Genomic DNA, 21,318 nt, shown 5'->3' with positions numbered 1-21,318 from the left:
AGAACCCTTCCAAGACTGTTGCTGTAGCAACCCACCCACCAGAGAATGCTTTACTGAACAATCTTCTTTGCTAAAACTAGCCCTACAACACCAAAGCAGTGGTAAAATATATTTCATATTAAAAGGCAGCATTATTAACCGTTAACAGGAGTTACACGTGTATGGTCCACACCTACATGTTTCTTCAGCTTTGAAGAACAAATTCTTACTCTGAACACACCTGAATAAGGGTAAGTTTACTTAAATTTATGTAAGGACATGCCTGGGACTAGGACATTTTCATTCCCTGCTACATCCAAAGGACTAAGAGGCTTGGAAAGTGACAGACGGTGGCCACACAGGTAAGCTGCACCTCTCAACTGCAGTAAGCAGCAAAACCTTCATTTCATTGACTTTCTTCAAGCACATCCACACAGGAGAAAATCCAAACAAGAAGCTTTGACACAACTGTATTATGTGGAGCTGAGTCTTAGGGAGCTGCACACAAAGAGGGGCTGAAGGAACTCCCTCCATGAAATAAACTCCACAGTGGCAGAAGTAGCAAAGCAATGACAGAGCTCCCTGAACACAGGCAGATGCAGGAGCTACAGCACTTCTCAGTAAGATCCCTCTGCCACTTGCTGTTCACATGGAGCATTCCCAGAGAGGCAGGGCTCCCCTTGACACAACCACACGTCCCACTTCTCCAGTACCTGCCAGCAACCAACTGACACAAAAGAGCAGCTACCTTCAGAGGAACCACCAATGCCTGATTCAAGAAAACACATCAAGCTTTATTCAAAGTTAGTGAAGAATAGCTACAGTTCTGCCATCATGAACAGAAATTTCGAAGGAAAGTGAGGGTTCCAGTCAAGAAAGGGTAACTGAAGAAAACTAGTGAAGCAAGTCTCCCATATGAACCACGCATATGATGTAAGAATATTTTTCCTGGCTTAAGATTTTCCCCTGTGAAGGTGACAGGTATGTTCTAATAGCCAGTCACAGCTTGTGTCACTAGATGATGGATCATGAGGAAATGAAAATGAATTGGAGATCCTGAGTTTGGTAACACCATACAGAGGAAGATGCAGAGAGATGCTGTACACTGTAATGAGCCTGACAACATAACTACTTGAGTCAAATCTGCTCTAGACTGGTTTAGAATTGGATGCTTAGTTTTAAAGGGACTGAAAGGAAAAAGACATATAGCATAGTTTGATCCAGAGTAAGTGTCCCTGAGGACTTTATCGTGGGACCAGTGCTTTTCAATACCTTCATCCACGACTCAGACACCGAGCTCAAGGGTGTACCCTCAGCAAGTCTGCAGATGATACAAAGCTGAATGGTGTAGCTGACACAAGAGAATCAAGGGATTCTACCCAGAGTGACTTGGACAAGCTTGAGAACTGCGTCTAGAACATCACGAAGTTCAACAAGTCCAAGTGCAAGGTGCTGCCCATGGGTCAGGGCAACCCCAGATGTGAGTACAAACTGGGAGAACTCATTGAGAGCAGCCCTGAGGAAAAGGACTTGCTTGTTCTCATGGATAAAAAGTTGAGTATAAGCCAACAAGGCGTGCTCACAGCCCAGAAATCCAAGTGCATCCTGGGCTGCACCATAAGAGGGGGGGCCAGCTGGTCAAGGGAGGAGATTCTCCCCCTCTACTCTGTCCTTTGTGAGACCCAACCTGGAGTGCTGCATCTGCAGTCCTCAACACAAGACAGACATAGACCTGGCTGAGCGGGTCCAGAGGAGGCCACATAGATGATGAAAGAAGGGAGCAGCACTCCTATGAATAAAGGCTGAGAGCTGAGGTTGATCAGCATAGAGAAGAAAAGACTTTGGAGAGACCTCACTGTGGCCTTCCAGTATTTAAATGGACTCATAAAAAGGGGGAGTCAAGAAATTTTGTATGGGCAGATAGCAACAGGACAAGGGAAATGGTTTTAACTGAAAGCAGGTGAAGTTTAGATTAGATGTTAGAAAGAAATTTACTCAGCAGGCAGTGAATCTAGGTGTCCCATCCCAGGCACTGCTCAAGGCAGGGCTGGATGGGTCCTGTGCAACCTGACCTAGTGAATGGCATCCCTGCCCATGGCCTAGAACTAGATGAACTTTAAGGTCCCTGCCAACCCAAACCATTCAATGATGCAATGAACTTTGTACAATCAGGTTCCTCAGGTGACCTTCACTAAAGAGTGATTTCGATCTCCCAGTCCCTGACTTATGGTTAGACAATACATGAAAATTATTTGCGCCATCTTATTCCTCCCTACAAGATTATAACCTAGAGAAATTAAAAAGCAGGGGAAGAGATATAACGATGATTTCTTTCAGTATTTGAATATCTGAAGTTTGTCTGTTTAAACCTGCAAGTTTACTAGACTAATAAGGAAAGATCTCACACAATTATTCTGGCCAAAGGCAGCTCAAAAACATCAAGTGCCAAAATCTTTAGTTGTCTTTTTCCAAAAAGTGTATGAAAAGTACATGTTTCTTGTCAAAATCATATGTCATTTTTCAGATACTCTGAAAAGCAGACAATTCTCCTAATTTAGTTTGTAATGACAGAGATACACACATCACAATGAATTAAGTCAATGGTCAGCTCATAACCTGAAAGACAAGGACTTAGGTTTTTTGAAGGAATAAATCAGCTTACCATGGCAATACTAATATTCGATAAAAAAACATGGGGAGTGAGATATGATTTAAATAGATGCTCTTTGTGAATGGTTGTCTTCTACATTAGATCATGTTAGAAAATCAGATCTAGTGTTAGACATTGCCTGTCAAATACATATAACAAAAGGGAAAGGAACTATTTTATACATACTGTTCAAGTACTACTCATAATCTAGAAGATGTTTTCTTTTTCCATGCAAACTAAGGAAAAACAAGGCTGTATTGTATTTCCCTCAGGTCATGAAATATATTGCCTGTGGTCAGCTAAAGAACACCACAAAAAGATAATGGCCATTCTAATATTGACCTTTAAAAGCTCCACACTACTGTCCGCTTGCAATTATTTAAGCTCTTGCTTCCTCAAACTTCTTGTGTAGTACTACAGATGAGCAAGAACTAATTTTCAAATAAAGACAGCTGTATTTGAAGAACGTAATGCACAGTAATAGTCTCACTCCTGCTTGTCAACGTGCAAGTTACTAAAACATGCAATGATGAGCCGTGAGAAGCAGGCAAAGCAAGACACTGGAGCAGTAAGGGTATGAAAATACTGATTGTGTCTGTTGAAAGTCTTCCTATGCTGACTGCTGCTGAATGTGAAGAACACTCAGTTCAGTGCAGCCATGCTGACCTGTGAAGCAAACAGAACAGATGATGCCTCCTGGTTTTGTATTACTAGCACAATCCTCTCTTTGTATTACAAAATTAAGTGTAGCCCTGAAGGTAAGCTATAAGACTCTTATCATTTAAACCTAAACTGAAATTAAAATGGAAATGTGTCCCAGTATTATGTACCCTATGCAATTACTTGCTCCTGAACTGCCATCTTTCTGCTTTTGACACTTATAAAGTAATTTCACTGAAGCTTAGAAAAGTGAGATTTACTACATCTCTAGCAAAAAATGTTTTCCCCTTCATGATTCTGTACTTCATTTTTGTCACCTTTTGCACTGATCTCCACACCCTGAAGATAATCACTAAATGAAGACATGGATTTAAAAGTCTGACCAGTAGAGGCCCAGATAATTTCTCTCTGCTGTATTTCTTCTCCAACAAAGAAGCTGTCTACTATTCAATTACCAAAATAACACAATTAGTAAGATTAAAGACACCTCCCCAAATCCTAACTCCAAGGATCTATAATCTTAGGTTGCAGTTTTGGAAGTGAAAGCTGATTTACCTGCTTCTCTCTGAGAAAGTATTTCCCATGCATGTTCTTCACATTTTTGACCTTTCAGGTATGGTAGTAACAAGCAACAACTAGCTGCTTACGTTTAACTATTACTCAAAAGAAAACAGAAACAGATTGAAACTGCTGGTTGAACTTTCCCAGGAGAGTGAAGAGCACCATGAAATATTCAATAAAGTTCTCGCAGTATCCATGGTTCCACAGGGACTGTACATCAGTACTGGAACGTGCACGCAGACACGACTCTCTGCTCGAACTTGAGACTCTCCACCAGTCACATCTTGCCAGTAGATAAGCTCACTGACAACTGACAATAACAGGAAATACTGAGGAATCTCAGATGTGCAGCACTCCATCGCAGAAGCACGCAAGGCAACTGTGCACAAGCACAGCTCGCAGACGGTGCCACATTAAGGGTGTGCACACATCCTGATACTGGGGTAACCAAGTATTTTGAGATCTACAATTTGGGCAGCTAGACCAGCAGATACAGAAACTTCTAAAAACATTTCATAAATATACCGGTTTATGCAGTTGCTTTGAGATATCCAAGATGAAGACATTTCTTTTAAAAAATTAATATACTGGTGCTTTTTAATATCAATAAATCCACTACTGAAATACCTACATTAAATACAGATGAACAAAAAGGTTTTTTGAATTATAGTCTAACTGCAATGTAAACATAAAGCTGTTATATATAAATTTAATGCATAAATTCCTTAGACCAAGAACAATATAAATAAAGAATATGAGAAATAGGTGAGAAATAAAACACCTTTAAAAAAGGAGTAAAAAAACCCCCGCTGAATGGCCACTAAAATACTGCTTTTGAGGAACAAAGACAACAGAATTAAATGCTCTCTAATTGTTTCAGGATAGCCAGGAAAAAAATTCTCAAATTGCATGAAGATGTGACAAGCCCTTGAATGGCAGCAGATCATAGGTATTGGAGAAAGTGCTAGAAACTGCAAGACAGCTTAATCCCTGACAAAGGCCCTGAATGCTAAGACATGAAACACAAGGAACATGCTGACTTGATGCAAATTCTTGATCAAACAGCTAGGCAGAGTCATGATGTTGATGCTATCTTCTGACTTTACAATAGCAGAATAAAAAGTTTTGATTTGTTTGGGTTGTTCTCTGGGAAGCAAACCTATTACACTGAGTCTTGGTCTGAGGCTAAACATTCATCTCATTCAAGACAAGTTCATTTTTGAAAGCTGTATTTTTCAGAGTAAAACTGTGAGCCTGAAGCATAATCTCACTGACTACTACAACCACTAAAGAACTGAGCATGTGATGAAGAGAGCATTGTTCAAATTCCTGGAAAGCTGATAATAATCTGCTTTTAAGGTCAATTTATGATAGTTTACAAACTATGCCAGGCTGCTGGCCTTGAGCCTTTTGTGCAATTCCAGCCCTGTGCTAGTGTCATTACCAAATCACATGAAAAGTCACAGAAATGAACTGGTAAAATAGAAATGAAACTGTAAGTGAATGGATCTCCCATGTAGAGCATCAGTCCTGGCTTGCAATAGTAAAATCATCCCCACCCCAAGAATTCAACGTAAAAGAACTCAATTAGAAGATGACTAGGACACTAGTAGGCATGACCAATGAGCACAAGACCATGCACTGGGCAATCGTCCTCACAGCTTCTAAAAAGGAATTGCTTCAAGAAGCATTTCCAGACCATCAGAACTTAAGAGAACACAGCAACATTGCCTGTGATGCCTCTCTCCTGTAAGGAAAATTAACAGACTGCTTCAGAATAGCTTTATAACATGTGGGGTTTTTTTTAACTAAGCATTTGAGACACTAAAAATAAATCAGAAATCCAAATTTAGACATATCTGGAGTCAAGAAGGTTTCCTACCAATACATTAGCACCAGATAATGTCTTTGTGAAGTCCCACAGCAAAGTTAAATCCTGAAGGGACACACACACACAAAAAAATCTTTATAGTGTTACGCTACAATTATTCTCAGCCTTGATGATCTAAAGCTTCTAGAGATGAAAACTATCTTTTACTGTTGTGATTTCTCTACTTGCCTCTCTCCTCCTTGTTGTTCAGTGTTTTACCAGAAGATGGAGAACAAGCCCTTCACCACATAAAATGCCAACTGCTGCAATTCTTTTTTTTTTTTTTAACTGTAAGGTTAAGGTTCCCATGAAAGGTTCCCACCTTACTTGAGGAAAGTGGAGGCAGCTAAGGAATCACTGGGATGCAATCAGCATTTACATTCACTTCCTACAAGGACAAACTACCCAACTAAGACATCAAATGAAGAAAGTATTCAAGCAAAAACTTGAACAGTTCTTGAACAAGTTCTGCATGTCAAAAAAACCTTACTTCTATGTCAAATTTAAACCAAGTCTACCTCAGATTGCCCATGAGACCTGACCATTAGTGATTAGAAACAAATACTATAACAGATGACTTTTAAAGTATTTAAGAGTAAACAAAATGGTTACATAGTGTAAACCCCATCTCTTGCCCATATTAAAAACCCAGGGGAAAATGAGGGAAGAAAAAAATACAAGTAACTATTGCTTTTGCTGTGGTATGACAACCTTCTGATCAAGACATTCTCCACATCACCATGATCATAATCAATCTGTATTTTCCTTTCACGTTTGTGTCCAACAGAAATGCTCAAGCATAAATGACTTGTTTCCATTTTGTTTTTCAGTTGGGATACCTTACAGGCTATTTTACAGATTTTTATTTTAGAACAAAACTTATATAGAAAAACACAGATATTTTAAACCTGTCCACAAGCATCAGACAGAACAGCACCCATATGAAAAACTGCTGCTATCACAGATTTGCCATTATAAAATCAACAATACCAGTTTTTATTTACTTAGAACTGTACACAGAGAGGTCATTTTACATCAAAACAACACAGCACTGTACTTCTAAATAATTTCCGAAGTAGTTTAATGATACAAATTAAAACTGGCACTACTTAACTGATTCAATATTTGTTTACCAAGGCTTAGCACTGTTACCTTGATTTTGTAGCTACACAAGTGCTGCAAGAATATTAGCTCTTCTGTGTTTTTTATTTTAATACAAAACAACCCTGAATCAAACAGCAAAACTCCAGCAGGTACACAGTATCAGACTGCATATACAAAACTGTGGACGACATAATCTAATGCAATTGTATTTTCTACAGGACAAATACTATTTAAATTATGGTACTAATCAAAGAACATCAATCTCAATTTGTACTCAATTTTCATTTCTAAAAACTACCAAGATTTTAAGTTGTTGATATGCTATTTTTACTTGAATGCATCTTCCGAATTGTTTCACAATAAAGTTGTTAAGCAAAGTATAGCTCTAGAAAGCCAAGACTCCTTTGGCTGAAGAATCAGATGACGACGCTTTAATTCTAATGGAGATATTGAGTTGTGCCCAGAAGAGAGGACTGAAGCCAGACTCTTAATTCCATCACTTACTGCAAGATTGTATTTAAGCAATTGTTTTCACTCTCAATTTCTGCAGGCATGGTACAGCGCTATCCAATTTTTTCCCCATTACAACTCCTCTCCTCCACTGACAGGCTGCAGTTCCAATCTTTGCTGTTTTTTTCCTTTCCCTTCAAACAGAAAACTCCAGCTGCTTTCACACTTTGCAAAGCCATCCTAACATCACAGGCTTCCCTACTCTGCAGCTGAAAGCAAGGGAAAGTCATGTCAAGATCAGCAAGCACTGAATCAGCGAGTCAACACTCATTAAGAGATGAATTTCAAAACCATAATCTGAGTTTGCCAATTAGGTTCTGGTCCACAAAAAGCTCACAATGACTATACCATTCCAGTGCAATGCACAAGGAGTAGATAATACAGAAGAAAAGAGGGTTCTGAGAACCCAGGTCTCCAGTGAACCCATCACAAGTGGTCGTATTTCAGACTGGCATTCAGCTGGTTCCATTAACGGGATACCTGTCAGCAGCTGAAGTAGACTGTCTGCAACTGCTTCTGGAGCACAGCTTCTGGTTTAGTTTCATCCAACAGACATTACAATTTCCACACTACAAAGCTGTTCCGCAATGTAGAAAGAAGTGTGCTAACAGGGATGATCAGATCACTTTCAAAGCAAACCCGGTGTCTGATCCAGAGTATTAACATATAGGAACTCACTCTTTTTGTTCACACTTGCCTTCTAAAACTGTTCTTTCAACCACTGTCTCATTCATCTACTGAAGAGAGAATTTCAGAACACTAACAGCAAGTTTTGTTAGACTGTATGAGCAGCTATGTTTTCATACTCTTGTCTCTATTAACAGTGTTTCTCCTTCCACAGGCAAAAAAAAGTCCACCCAAGTTCTGCTCACCCATGTATTTGAAGTACCACCTACAAGGTAGCACTGGTTTTTATTACTGGTACCTTCAGAACCCAGATACACAGGTATGCACTCTGTGATATAGATACCCATCACTTAATAAGAACCTATTTTTTGTATTATCTAAACAAAGAAAACATGAGCTCAAATACCTTCAAGTGCTAGTTTCCTGAACAATTTTGAAGGTAATCTGTGAAAGTGTTGCAAAACTATATCCATCTACAAGCCTTTTTTTAAATAAACATTCTCCCCTCACCCTCCTCTTATTTTTTTTTATTCTCAGACTGATCAAGTAAATCTAAAATCTTGCCTATCAAACCAGAATACAAAGAATTAACTGATCTGTAACTGAACTTTTATTTTTGTGTTGAAACTGGAAAAATTAACTGAAAAAATTAATACACATGTAGGTTTTATGCTCAAGCTCCATCAGAAAAGAAAAAGGAGCTTCACAGAAACAGCAAAAAATCAAGCAAGACATGCAGTAACTCATTCCTCTGCTCATACTTAAGGAAAGCTATCTTCCCTGGAGACTTTTTAGAGACAACAGTTAAGTTCAGAACACAAAGAGAGAAAAGGTAATTGTTAAAGAACTGATACCACTTGCTGACTAATTTTGATTGTTAGAAAGAATTAGAATACTTTTGAAATCCAGTAAACGTAACCAACTACCCTGAAATTAATGATTCATTTTCTCAGTCTGTTCAACCACTACACATTCATACATATATTCAGTAGCTTGTAACGTAACTACATATTATGTTGTTTATCATTCCACAAAAACTAGAAAACACAGAAAGTTAGTAAGAATTACCATTAGCTGCTTTTTAACTCTTGCCTAAAGAGACTCTCCTCAAATAACCACTTCTACTTAGGTCACTTCTGTGGATTTTTTTTTAATAAAACTCATTGCAGCTCTAGTTACCATTAATATGCAATTACTAAACAGACTTCAATGACTCTGAAAATGCAAGTATTTGAACTCCCCTCTCCTCTCCCTACACATATTTACACCACCTAAGGTATAAATGACCTTGATGACTTCTTACAACTCATTACCAGTAACTTTCAGGGTTGTACCTCTCTACCCGAGTTAAGACAAATTGTGAAAGAATCCATGTCATAATCTTAAGGGTAAGTTTCTTTATCAACTTCTTAAGGATTTCTTAGACTATTGTTATAATTCAATTTTTAGGAACATTAGCACCCCAACTCTTTGGCGCACAAACATAAAAAGTTAACCATGCCTCTAATCCAACTATTTATACATCACTAGGCAGATAACAACAACAACAAAATCTCGGGTTTGTTCTCCAATGCATATAACCGAGTAGAGGGGAAGTACCCACTTCCCTCAATTAACAGATACAAAACCAAGAGACGTAACTATGCTGTTGGAAAATATATTTAAATTTTTAAGGCAAAGTCTATGCTGGAGGAAGGTTTGAAAAAAACCACCTCAGCAACTACAGAAGCAGAAACAGAACAGCTTGTGGGGCTCTACTACAACTCTCATAGTAGTTATGTCATATACCATCACCCAGAAAGTTAAAAAAAAAAAAAAAAACCACAGGAAAGGGAGACAACTGAAAGTTAATTAATAAACACAGAACCCTCTCTTAATTGACAGAGATATTTCTCTCCCCAAACAGAAGTTAAAAGGCACAAGCAATTTGCATGTTTTTCATCTCGGCATGCTGAACACATACTGAAGGAGCTCAGCTTGGTAATTATTAAACTGAAAGAGGCTAAAGCTAAATTACCTTGGTGCTATTTGTCCTATTATTTTTAGGCACTATTTTGCTTAGAATTCAAACCCCAGCTAGTTTTAGAAAAAGACCTAGAAAAACCTAGAAAATGAATGGGGAGCCTCTGGTTACATCCATAAACTATTTTAGAACAAAAAAGTTATTTAAAACACCAGTAAATAAGTTCATTAAGCCTCATGTTTTATCACATACAGTAACAGAAATTACCAATCTTTAGGTTTGCCTTTAATCTTTCAATATTTTGCATTTAACAGGCTCTTTCTGATCTGGTCATTGGTATCTAATTTCTCTCTTGCATCCTAACATAAGTGAACTTGCTATAGTTCTAGGCTACATTTCTCTCTATTCAGATATTCAATCATGTCTCAATTCAATGTTGTCATCCCAACACTCATATTTTAGTCTGTTTACTTAAAAAGAGCATTCAGCAGTTGGCTATTAAACAAGCATTTCATTAATGTGGCGGGATGTTCACTACAGTAAACTTTCATCCACTGCCAGGAAATCTAATTTACCTATTCTTTTAATTATCACACTGGCATATGGGCAGATTAAAAATAGGAAGACAGCCAGAAATAACTGTGTCTAATCTGGAAATATGTACATTTCCTGCAACATAGGTGACTTAAACTTGCTCTCTCATCAAGTGAAATGAGACATTACGATACTTCTATAGTTCAACTACATTACATTTTTAGTTGTCTTTATCAGATGAATGCAACTTCTCCCACTGCTACTTCAAACCCTTTTAATTCTGATGATAACTGATAATCTTCATCCTCAGTAGAAAGATTACTGAATTGCCATTTTAAACTTGTCTACTCAGCACACTCAAATTGGCATCCCAAAGGATGCCTTCCATCTGATTGATATTTCCATTGAAAGAACAAGGCAACATCTACCACACTGTGTCTAATAAACACCAGTGTCCTTTTACCAGTGTCAAAGTACTGCCACTGGGTCCACACGTGGGAAGGGAGAGGAGCCAAGGCCATCCTTTCTCCTGAATACATTGGCAAACCTGAGCAGAACTCTTGAGCTCCTGCTGTCACACTGTCATGATGACCAACTCTGGCTGGGTATCCAAAAAGCAGGGTTCAGTCACTGCACAAGTTTCAATGAAAACATTATGCAAGTTCCCACTCTGTAGAATGGGGATTATGAAGTTTTATCATCTTAACTATTACAGATGCATAAACAGAAATTACTTTTTATTCCTACAATTCTATTCATAATACCAACCCTCCAACAATTAAAAAAAAAAAGTTCAGATTGTGTCTTTTGTAATTTTGAACATTTAATCTCTTCTTGCATTCCCTGTGTTATAAACCAATATATCATCACAGGCTGCTGAAACAAGCACTCTACAACAGGAGCAGCACTGGTGGATAGGGGCAGAGCAACCTGCACTTAAGTAGTGTTTGATGCTCTGCTGCACTGACACGCTTGTCTCCAAACTAGAGAGGCCTGGATTTGATGGATGGACCACACTGTGGATAAAGAACTGGCTGGATGGCCACATGCAAAGAGTTATGGTCAAAGGCTCATTGTCCACACGGAGACCAGTGGTGCCCCTCAGGGGTCAGTACTGGGGCTGATCCAACATCTTTGCTGGTGACATGGAGAGCGGGACCAAGTGCACCCTCAGCACTTTTGCTGATGACACCAAGCTGTGTGGTGCAGTCAACATGCTGGAGGGAAGGGATGCCACCCAGAGGGACCCTGACAGGATGGAGATGAGGGCTGTGCAAACCTCATGGAGTTCAACAAAGAGGTGCTATTGGTGCAAGGTTCCACACCTGGGTCAGGACAATCCCAGACACACTGACAGGCTGGGCAGAGAAGTCACTGGGAGCAGCCTGTCAGAGTAAGATTTGGGTGTGATGGTTGAAGAAAGACAGCGTGAGCCAGCAGTGTGAGCTCAGAGCCCAGAAAGCCAGATGGATGCATCAAAAGGAGCATGGCCAGCAGTCAAAGGACATGATTCTTCCTCTTTATTCTGCTCTTGTGGGACCCCATCCACAGTACTGCATCCAATTCTGGGTTCCCAACATAAGAAGGACATGGAATTGTTAAAACAAGTTCAGAGCAGGGCCATGAAGTTGACAAGAGGACTGGAGCACCTTCCCTATGAACACAGGCTGACAAAGTTGAGCTGTTCAGCCCAGAGAAGAGAAGGTTCTGTGAAAACCTCATAGCAACCTTCCAGTATCTGAAGGGGCCTACAAGGAAGCCAGAGAGACTCATCATCAGGAACTGCAGTGATAGCACAAGGAGTAATGGGTACACGTTGAAATGGGGGAAGTTTAGGTTAAATATTAGGAAGAAATTCTTTACTGTGAGGTAATGAGACACTGGAACAGGCTGCCCAGGAAGGCTGTGGATGCCACAAACCTGGCACTGTTCAAAGCCAGGCTGAATAAGGCCTTGAGCAACCTGTTCTAGTAGGAGGTGTCCCTGTCCATGGCAAGGGGGGGTTAAGACTAGATGATCTTTAAGTTTCATTCTAAACCCTTAACATTCTATGAAGCACAAGACTGAAGAACTCCTTATTCATGATTTAATGCCCAATCACTGAATGTATTTTACCAATTCACCAAAACAATATTTGGTCTGTTAGATACACAAATACCAAACAGGATTTGTCTATTCAACAGAACTCATTCTCTCCATAATTCTGAAAAACAGAAGAGGAATCCTTCCAAATTCTGGGGTTTTTTTAATAAACAGGACACTGAGAATGCTACACCAGTTCAAATGAAAACTGCTTTATTTATCCAAAAGACAACAGAGAGTTAAAAATAAAGACTGGTCTTTATCCTAAAGAATTTTACTTCAGGGAGTTAAGGTTCTCAAAGCAACAAATGCACCTGTCCAGCAGTTAGGAGAGAATGAACACCAGGAGTCAGTGTTTGAAGATGGATGGAGCTTTGGTAGTTGTCTATGTAACACGAGTTCCTATAAGAACAAAGAACTGCATGACTGGCTCAGAATGAGTAAAAATCAAGTGAGGGCTACATTAGTTAGCACAGGATGTTCCTATTTCTCTGATGAATGTTTAATTTACTTCACCTACATACAGGAAATCATAAAGCTAAAAATACTGTATACCAGAAGACTGTACAACAGTTACAGAAGAGAAGACAGAAAATACATTTGATCAAACTATTTTTACCAAAAACGGACACATGTTTCTGCAAGTTTGGTCCAATTACCAACTGGATCAGGTCCACTTTCAGAGAATAGTTTTATAAAGCTCCACTGCCTTTTTGACATTACATATATCTTCTTTCTGAAAGTCTTTGTTCTGCCAAGTACTAGGTGTTATTAGATTAACTCTTCACAAATGAAAGCAGTGTACTGCATCCTTAGAGATGAAAGACCTGAGAAATAATACAATGGAGTTGTCTTTAATGCATATTTGGAAGAATAAACAGAAAAAATATTTCATACCTCAAAAAAAAAAAGACTTGCATACTTCCTAAAACATGACACATTAAGTTGTGAACCAATGCAAAATCACAGACCTAATAAAATGGGAAATGCTATCTCAAAAGACAGTTTTTCAGCCATACTGTTTACCTTTTATTTAAACTAAAATTTGCAAACTGTTGTACATCATCATTGTAACGAAGCTGGTGGCCTAAGAATCTCACGCTAGTTTCCCTCTTGAAAATAAACACACTGTATTATAATTGCACAAGGATATGCATGGAGGCCTTTAAAAAACACCAATTAAAAAATTTTGACCTCTGAGTATTAACTTCTCACTGGAAGTGTTTCCTAGAGAAATGGTGGTTTGCTGATAGAAGGGGTTTTCTCTGTAACTTCAGTAAAAGCATCAAGTAACTTAACTCTGCAAAATATGTTCATCAGGGCAACTATGAAACTAAGCATCTATGTGCTGAACTTACATGGAAAGATGAGCTTTTGTCAACATGCTGAAGTTTCAATTTTTATCCCTCCATCTACGTTTTGTCATCTTCTTAACTGCCATAATTTGTTAGCTTCAGAGAACTACCACTTTTCTCTTAAATATTTGTACTCAGAAGGAGAAATGCTTTTAACTTAAATCATAAGTCTTAGACAGACTGTCACCTTCTAACCAAATTCTTATTAGATTGCTACCTTCCCTGCAATTAAGAACTCAAAAAAACCCAAACGTTCCAAGGATATAGCAACAAAGCAAAAAGGAAAAGGGGAAATAGGAAAAAATTAACATCAAAAACTGCAAAAACTGTTCTCAAAAGTAGAAAATAACTGAAAATAGCATTGAAAATTTAAGAGGTGCTTCCAAAAGAAAGAGAATATGCTACTTTTCATTATCTACATGGGACACAATAAATCACAATAGCCTTAAGCTGCAACAAGATATTAAGTTTTACTGCAAGGGTGGCCAGAAGAAATTATTGAAGGCAAAGAAAACTGAACTGAAATGTATTATGCAGAGAGCTTTTTTGAATGGATAGTTCTGAGAACAGATTAAACAAGCATTTGTAGCTAGGGCCTATCAATAATCAATGCTGCTTTGGAATCATGGTCTACCCGGCTTACTTCAACTACAGGAAAATCTATTAATAAAACCTTATAGTATTGATCTCAACAGTTCTAACAAAGACCAGCTCCAATCTAGTATGATGCTGGGGCTTGATGCCATTATTGAGGGCAAGGATTAGAACACTTATGCTCATTCATTAGATTTACCCTAAACAGCGAGGGTGCTCTTTCTTCTAAATATTTTTATGCACATTTTAACCTCATAGGTACACTTACTGTTTTATTTGAAAGCAAGACCATTTCCTTAACTCCACACAGTTAAGCTAAAAAGAAATAAAAAAAAACAGCGGGTTTTGCTTCTATCCACCCAAAGAGATAATGTGACTGTTTGACATGGCAGGTCTCACAGTGATGAAGTAGCACAAAAATGCCTGAGGCAGCTGAAAGTCTGCATGATGACACAGTGGTGGCAGGTGTTTCTCCTCATGCACTTGGGAACCTGTGTGATGTACTATATTTTAGCAGATTCCTTGCTATTTCTGGCAGCTGTACATCTCTCCCTGAATACCAGAACATCTGGAGGTCACAGGTATGAAAGTAAAATCAAAAGTACTGGAAGTTATAACAGGAATCTTGCACTCACGGTAACGTATTCAGAAAAAAAAAATAGGAACTGTGAGACCAGAAGCAACACAGAATGGTAGAGGCAAACGTGTAAAGACAGAAACATCGTAACAGAAACTTTTAAGTGTTACCTCAGTATAAAAATCCCTCACTGGACTCAACAGAAAACACTCTCTACTCAAAGAAGTGGAAGCTATGGAATTCATACATATCCAAAAGAAGAGACACAGACTTTACTAGACAGGGCATAATTGAACTGAAAGCTCGAAAAATATCAACTTAGCAACTTGTGCCTGCATTATGTAAACATCACTGTTAGGTGTTGAACTAAACAAAATCTAAGATGGACATCTACCTATCCACTCAGTGAAGAGTTTGATTAAAGTTGTCTGGAGTAAGAAATCAGGTGTGATATTAACAAAACAGGAAATGTCTTCTTACTTATATTAAAAAGGCACCTGATGTTTTGCTGGTGGTGTTTCTCACCATCAGTGAATGCTAATCTTATGGTCACATCACAACTGCAGGTGTTCAATGAAATAGCAAAAAACATCCTTCAAAGGCTGTTGAGGTCTTTAGACACAGAATTACTCCTGGCAAGGGATCATACTCTAACTCCTGCAGGAAAAAATAAAGCAGCCTACTGAAACACTTCCTTGTCATTAGATTAAGACAGACTCTGGGTTTGGATAAATCCAGAACATCTAAGTAAAAGGTTTAAGAAATGCTTTATTTCAAATTTTATGGATAGAACTGAAGATTATTTCTGTCATCTTGGGTCTGAAGAGGAAGTTGAGAATACAGAGATTAAAAGTGAGGAAGACAATGACAGTTGAAGAGAGTGACAGCACCAGAAAGTTGTCAAGTCTGTGAGGTATAAAAACTGAATGCCAATTATAGTAAGATTAATAGGAGAATTTGTAAGAGAAAACATAAGATTAACCTCCAATAGAAACAAATAATTAGCAGAAACTTTTACTATTCGGTGATTACAAATATGTAATAATAATAATAATAATAATAATATATGTTTTTATGTAGAGACATGCAGGTCTGCTTTTAGGAGGGACATCTTAGATTATATATCCCTGAATATTACCAAGATCTACTCTAGCATGACAGCACACCCAAAAAAAAACAAATAGGGTAAGACCTTAAGGTCCCAACACTTCACTAGAACCTCAAAACACAGTAAAAAACAGCTTAAAACAGTAGTAACAAACTGTACAGCCAGAGCAGTTAAAAACAATTTTTCTTTATAAGAAGTTTTGGGGCACCTTTTAAAATGCCCAAAATTTTTCATTACTCCCGCCCCTCCCCCCATTTTTCTATCATCATTACACCTTTTCTGTTACTAGTGTTAAAAATATTCAAGGTTACCACTGGGTAAACTGCCAACACTAGAAGGACATTAATGTGTCTACTAACAGCTAAGCACACTTTTAACACATTTTAACACATGATCCTTCTCATAACAGGCAGACATGACAAGACAACCAAGAAATGAACCAAAAGTGCATTAAAAATTGTTGAGGAATGGCCACACAACCATCCAAATCGTACCTTATGCTTATAATACAGACCACTTTATGCTCACAACTTGTGCATTAGTAGAACAAACCTAACTGCTTTACACTTTTGGAGAATTTTTACCACAAAGTATAGCAGGAGAGAAAAAAACCCAACCCTTAGAAGCAGATTCAGGAAAGAAATGAAGTGTCAAAATAACAAAGGAGGGAAGACTCAAAACATGTCAACTACAGAAACACAGTCAGAAGAGGTAGAAGCACCACAAAGATTTCACAACCACCTAGTGACAACAGAAAATTTGTTACCAGTCTGCAATCTGTTTTTATTTATACAAAATAAATTTTTAAAAAAGGGGTACACTGCGTAGTGACAACTAGAAGGCAACACCACCCAAAGTGAAGAGCTCTGATATACCCACCAGCAGCACATTCACCTAGCTCTCAAGCACAAAAACCTAGACATACATTTTGGTCTTCTCCAACTCAATATAAACAACTGGTCACCTTTAAGAGCCAAGTCTGAAAATAATCTAATCAGCCACCACACGGTGACAAGAACAGCAATCTTCTTTGGATCATTCTGAATTCTTGCAAAATTTACACTTGCAATTTTTAGTCACTACAGCTGAAGATACTTGTTTTGTCTGCCACAGTCTGCACTCATATAGTTTGTGAAAATATAACCATTTGTCAAGGATTTGCACATTATTGAATTGCAGCAGAAGACCACAAATCACAATTAAAAAATCATTTTTCATATACTCATATGGATGTGAATTCCACTTGATAACAACAAAAAGAATGCTCTCTATTGCAGGCTGACAATGGAAAACAGAACTACAATCACAGAGATCTGGTACAGGATTAAGGTCCAGTCTGTAATCCCCTTAAAATTTAATAATTGCACCATTTCACAGAGCAATCAGCAGCAACACACAAACATATTTATAGCTAATGAAATGCTTCATATAAATACATTAAAGTAAACTTTATTCTTACAAGATAAGAAAACAGGTCTATAACATTTTCTGTCAAGGTACAAGGGTCTTGTTTTTCTGTGTTTTTAACAGTTGTTCTACACTGTTGGGTTATAATAATATTTCAAACTGCAGTATTTCAAAACCAGATAAAGGACATCGCTATGCAACTCCCACTTCATTTAAGAAGAACAGAATACTTAAATCCTTTATTTGCCTTTGAACTTAAGGATCTTTCCACTCTTTACTGCACATTCTTTAGCTTCCATCAGTTTGAAAATAAGCTTATTTTTTGAACACAGTAACCCGCTTCATTAAGAAAAATAAAAGTTAATTTATGGCAACAAGCTAGGTGGTTGCTGGGCTCCAGAGTGACTACCTGGCAAACAAAACAAGGACACCAGACCTTCCAAGATCTGTGCAGTTATTACATGAGTAGAAACTAAGCATGAAGAAAAAAAATAAAATATTTTATTCTAGAGAGTATGGCAGATACCTTTAAACTGTTATTTGAAAGAGATTTCTGAGACGGCTTTTATATTACATGGTTTTTCTACAACCTGTGTCATGCAGTGCAAACTAAGTAGCTAAGCCTACTCTCTGAATCATTAATACTATTTTGCTAGCCCAAATAAAGGATTAAAACTACAGAAGAGGCTGGATGAGTATTCTGGCACCACAAGCACAGGTGAACAGATTTTAAAAAATGCCTGCTGAACCAGTACAAAAATACTTGCTTAACAACACTTTTTAATATGTTAAGCATCAGTTTAGACCTCTGTTCAAAATCTGAAGAGCAGGATCTTTCAACATTGAATGGCATGTCTCAACCCTCAGTGTTACACATCAGCCTTCAGCCTGCAAAAACAGTAGGGCTGTACTATAAATCTTGGTATGGAAGGAACAGTAACTCATTTCAAAACAGCATGATTTCTATGTCAGTTTCTACACAACTGATTTGCTCAGTGAGACTTGTTTCGAAAAGGTGCATGGTTAAAAAACGTAGTAAACTTGGGCTTTACAACGGACTTTTCTAACAGTCATTAAAGTAATGAGAAGAATATTCATACTTGTTAAACTTTAAATCAATCAATCAACTCCTGAAGCCACTCGTTAAGAACATGTAACCATGATTTCAGTGATAAATCTGCTTTAGACATCAGTAATCTAATCTACTCTGTACATGTCAAGGATGGTGTCTTCATTCCCACCTACCCAACACTACTTCAGTTCAATGAACAGCTCATTCACAAGTCGAGCTGAAGCCAGAAAAGGCAGATTTCCGCCTCTCAGTGTAAGAAGTTAAGAAAGTAGGCACAAAGATAAAACAGACTAAGAACACACTGATCCGAACCAACATAAACCAATCTCTCTGTGCCTAAACCAATGTTTCTGTGCATCAACGTGGATATTCTAACCAGGCACAATATGATACATTTTGACCAGAGAAAAACGAACCTGACATATGAATACTGTACATACAAAATAAAATAAAACTACGCTTAAAACACTTAGCAGCAAATCTTCCTGGTTAGTAGGAAGTGGAGCCCAGTTTAATCCAGAAGTGACAGATGTGAAATTAGCATGCTACAATGGCCACCAAGAATCAACTCCTTAAGAAACCAGATACAAAATCATAAATAAAACACATTTCAAACTAACCACTCTTATCTGTTCCACCTTTTAACAATTTTCCTGACCATCCATGAATGGGTGACAGTAATGTGTAAACAAATACTATCACTTGTATCAGCCAGACTATTTAAACAAAGTAAAGCTATATAAGTAGTGGTTTCTGTGGCCTAAAATATTTGAGAACTTGTTTTATACATTGGGATGCACCTAATGCTATCAAAGAAAGGATATCTAAGAGAAATCAAGGCCATGTATAGACATAGATACGACTAAAATGGTCTGCTTTTTTAGCAGTCTATGGAGCTAGTACCACAAAGTTTGTTTAGGAACAAATATTCAGCAGGTTCACCAGGTCAGAAGAAACACCTGCAAACAAACCCTGCCTCAGGACCAGCCCAAGCTCCGGGAAGCGGGCCTTTTCCCGACGGCTGAATAATTACACACAATGGTGCTTCAAACAGTGCCGGCTCGGGAGCCCTCTCCCGAGGTGGGATTGCGCTCCCTCGATAAGACAAGGAAACAGGGAGCAACACCACAGACCTGCCACCGGCGACTGTGTATAGTCCACCACCACATTCACCTTCCCAGCACGGCAGAAACTCCACTATCCCTCCAGCGTACGAGATAGGGAAAGGAGCGGGGGGAGGAAGGGGACACAGAGCAGGAGCCCCGCGCCGAGGGACGCGGGACGGACTTCCAGCTCCTGCCCGGCCCCTCGGAGGAGCGGCGGAGCCCCCACCTCCCGGACCGCCGCCTCCCTCCCTTCGCCCCCAGGGGAGGAGGGGTGTCGGAGCGACGGGGACGGGGGGGCCCCCGGTCCGCCACCGCCAGGAACAAAGGGCCCTTCGATAAGCCGAGCCGCAGAGCACAACAAAGGGGCCTGGAGACCGCGAGAACCGAGGCGGGGGGAGGCGAAGCGGGGGATGGGGATCACGGGCCGGGCCGGAGCGGCAGCGGGGGCCACTCCGCCTCAGCCCACAACGAGCAGCGGCGGCGGCGGCGTCGATCGCCCGGCCGGGTCCCGGGCACCGAGTGCCCGCTGCCCCCTCCCGCGCCGGCCGCAGCACCGGGCCGCCGGCTGCGGGTTCCCCGCGGCGGGGGCGGCGCTGGTCCCGCCCGGCGCCCGCGCTCCGGCCCGGCCAAGCTCACACACACGCACACACACCCCGCCGGGGAGGGGAGGGAGCGGGCGGGGGCAGGGCACGGAGGAAGGGAAGGGAAAAGGATAGAGGCGGCCTGACCTGGCAGAGCTGCTTGCAGTACTCGGTGGCCGCCTGCACGGCCGGCTCACGGCTCTCCCGCAGCCCCGTCTCCAGCTCCAGCAGCCGCTCCCGCAGGCGCCGCAGCTCCAGGAGGTCGCCGCCCGGGCCGCCGCTCTCCCGCTCGGCCTCCTCGTCCGCCATCTTCGCACCCCGCTCCGTCGCGTACGCAGCCCCCCCGCCCCCCTTTCCTCCCTCCCTGCCTCCCCCGGCTCCCCCCGCGCCGCTCCCGGGTCACGTGATTACACAATGCCACGTTCCAGGGACGGGGGGTCACGTGCGGAGGAGATGGAGACGCGCGGGAGCGCGCGGCGCGCGCGCGCGCGCACCGCCCGCCGTCCCCCCGCGGCGCAAAGGACCGGGGCCGGGGAGGGGGCGGGGCCTCCGCGCCTCACGTGACGCGACGCCACGCGCGCCGGGGCGCGCCCCCGCGCGGCCACGTGACGGGGCCCTCCCCCGCCCGCGCGGCGACGCGTTTTGGCGGCAAAGCGGCCGCAAATGGCGGCGGCCCCGGGGGCGGTGAGGGCGGGCTGCATTGGTCAGGGTTTGCCGCCGTCCCTCGAGTTCAGAATCGCGGAATCAATTAGGTTGGAAAAGACCTCTCAGATCATCGAATCCAACCTATGACTGAGCACCATGACGTCAACTAGACGATGCTACTAGGGGTCGCATCCGATACTTCATCCCACCTGAGATCACCGTGTGGCACGAACCACTGCTGGAAGGCCGCGGCCGACACCACCGAGGTTTTGTGCCTTGTGGTTTACCTCATCTTTCTTCCTCTGCAGGAAGTGTATTAGCCTCAGGATGCCA

At 40.6% G+C, this 21,318-nt stretch overlaps 1 protein-coding gene across 1 annotated transcript in view; it reads right to left on the bottom strand.

Moving 5' to 3' along the window:
* The window catches only part of ZNF292 (zinc finger protein 292), a 49,145-nt gene extending 28,271 nt beyond the window's left edge, over positions 1–20,874 (bottom strand). The window contains exon 1 of the mRNA XM_038131350.1: positions 20,488–20,874. Within this exon, the coding sequence (XP_037987278.1) occupies positions 20,488–20,649 (162 nt within the window). The 5' untranslated portion in view covers positions 20,650–20,874. The remainder of the gene's footprint in view (positions 1–20,487) is intronic.
* Between the last annotated feature and the right edge of the window lie 444 nt (positions 20,875–21,318).

The sequence above is a fragment of the Motacilla alba genome, chromosome 3, assembly GCF_015832195.1.
Source record: "Motacilla alba alba isolate MOTALB_02 chromosome 3, Motacilla_alba_V1.0_pri, whole genome shotgun sequence".
In the NCBI taxonomy this organism is placed as follows: Eukaryota; Metazoa; Chordata; class Aves; order Passeriformes; family Motacillidae; genus Motacilla; species Motacilla alba.
The sequence above is the reverse complement of the archived record's forward strand: the minus strand, read 5'-3'. Positions and strand labels throughout refer to the sequence as shown.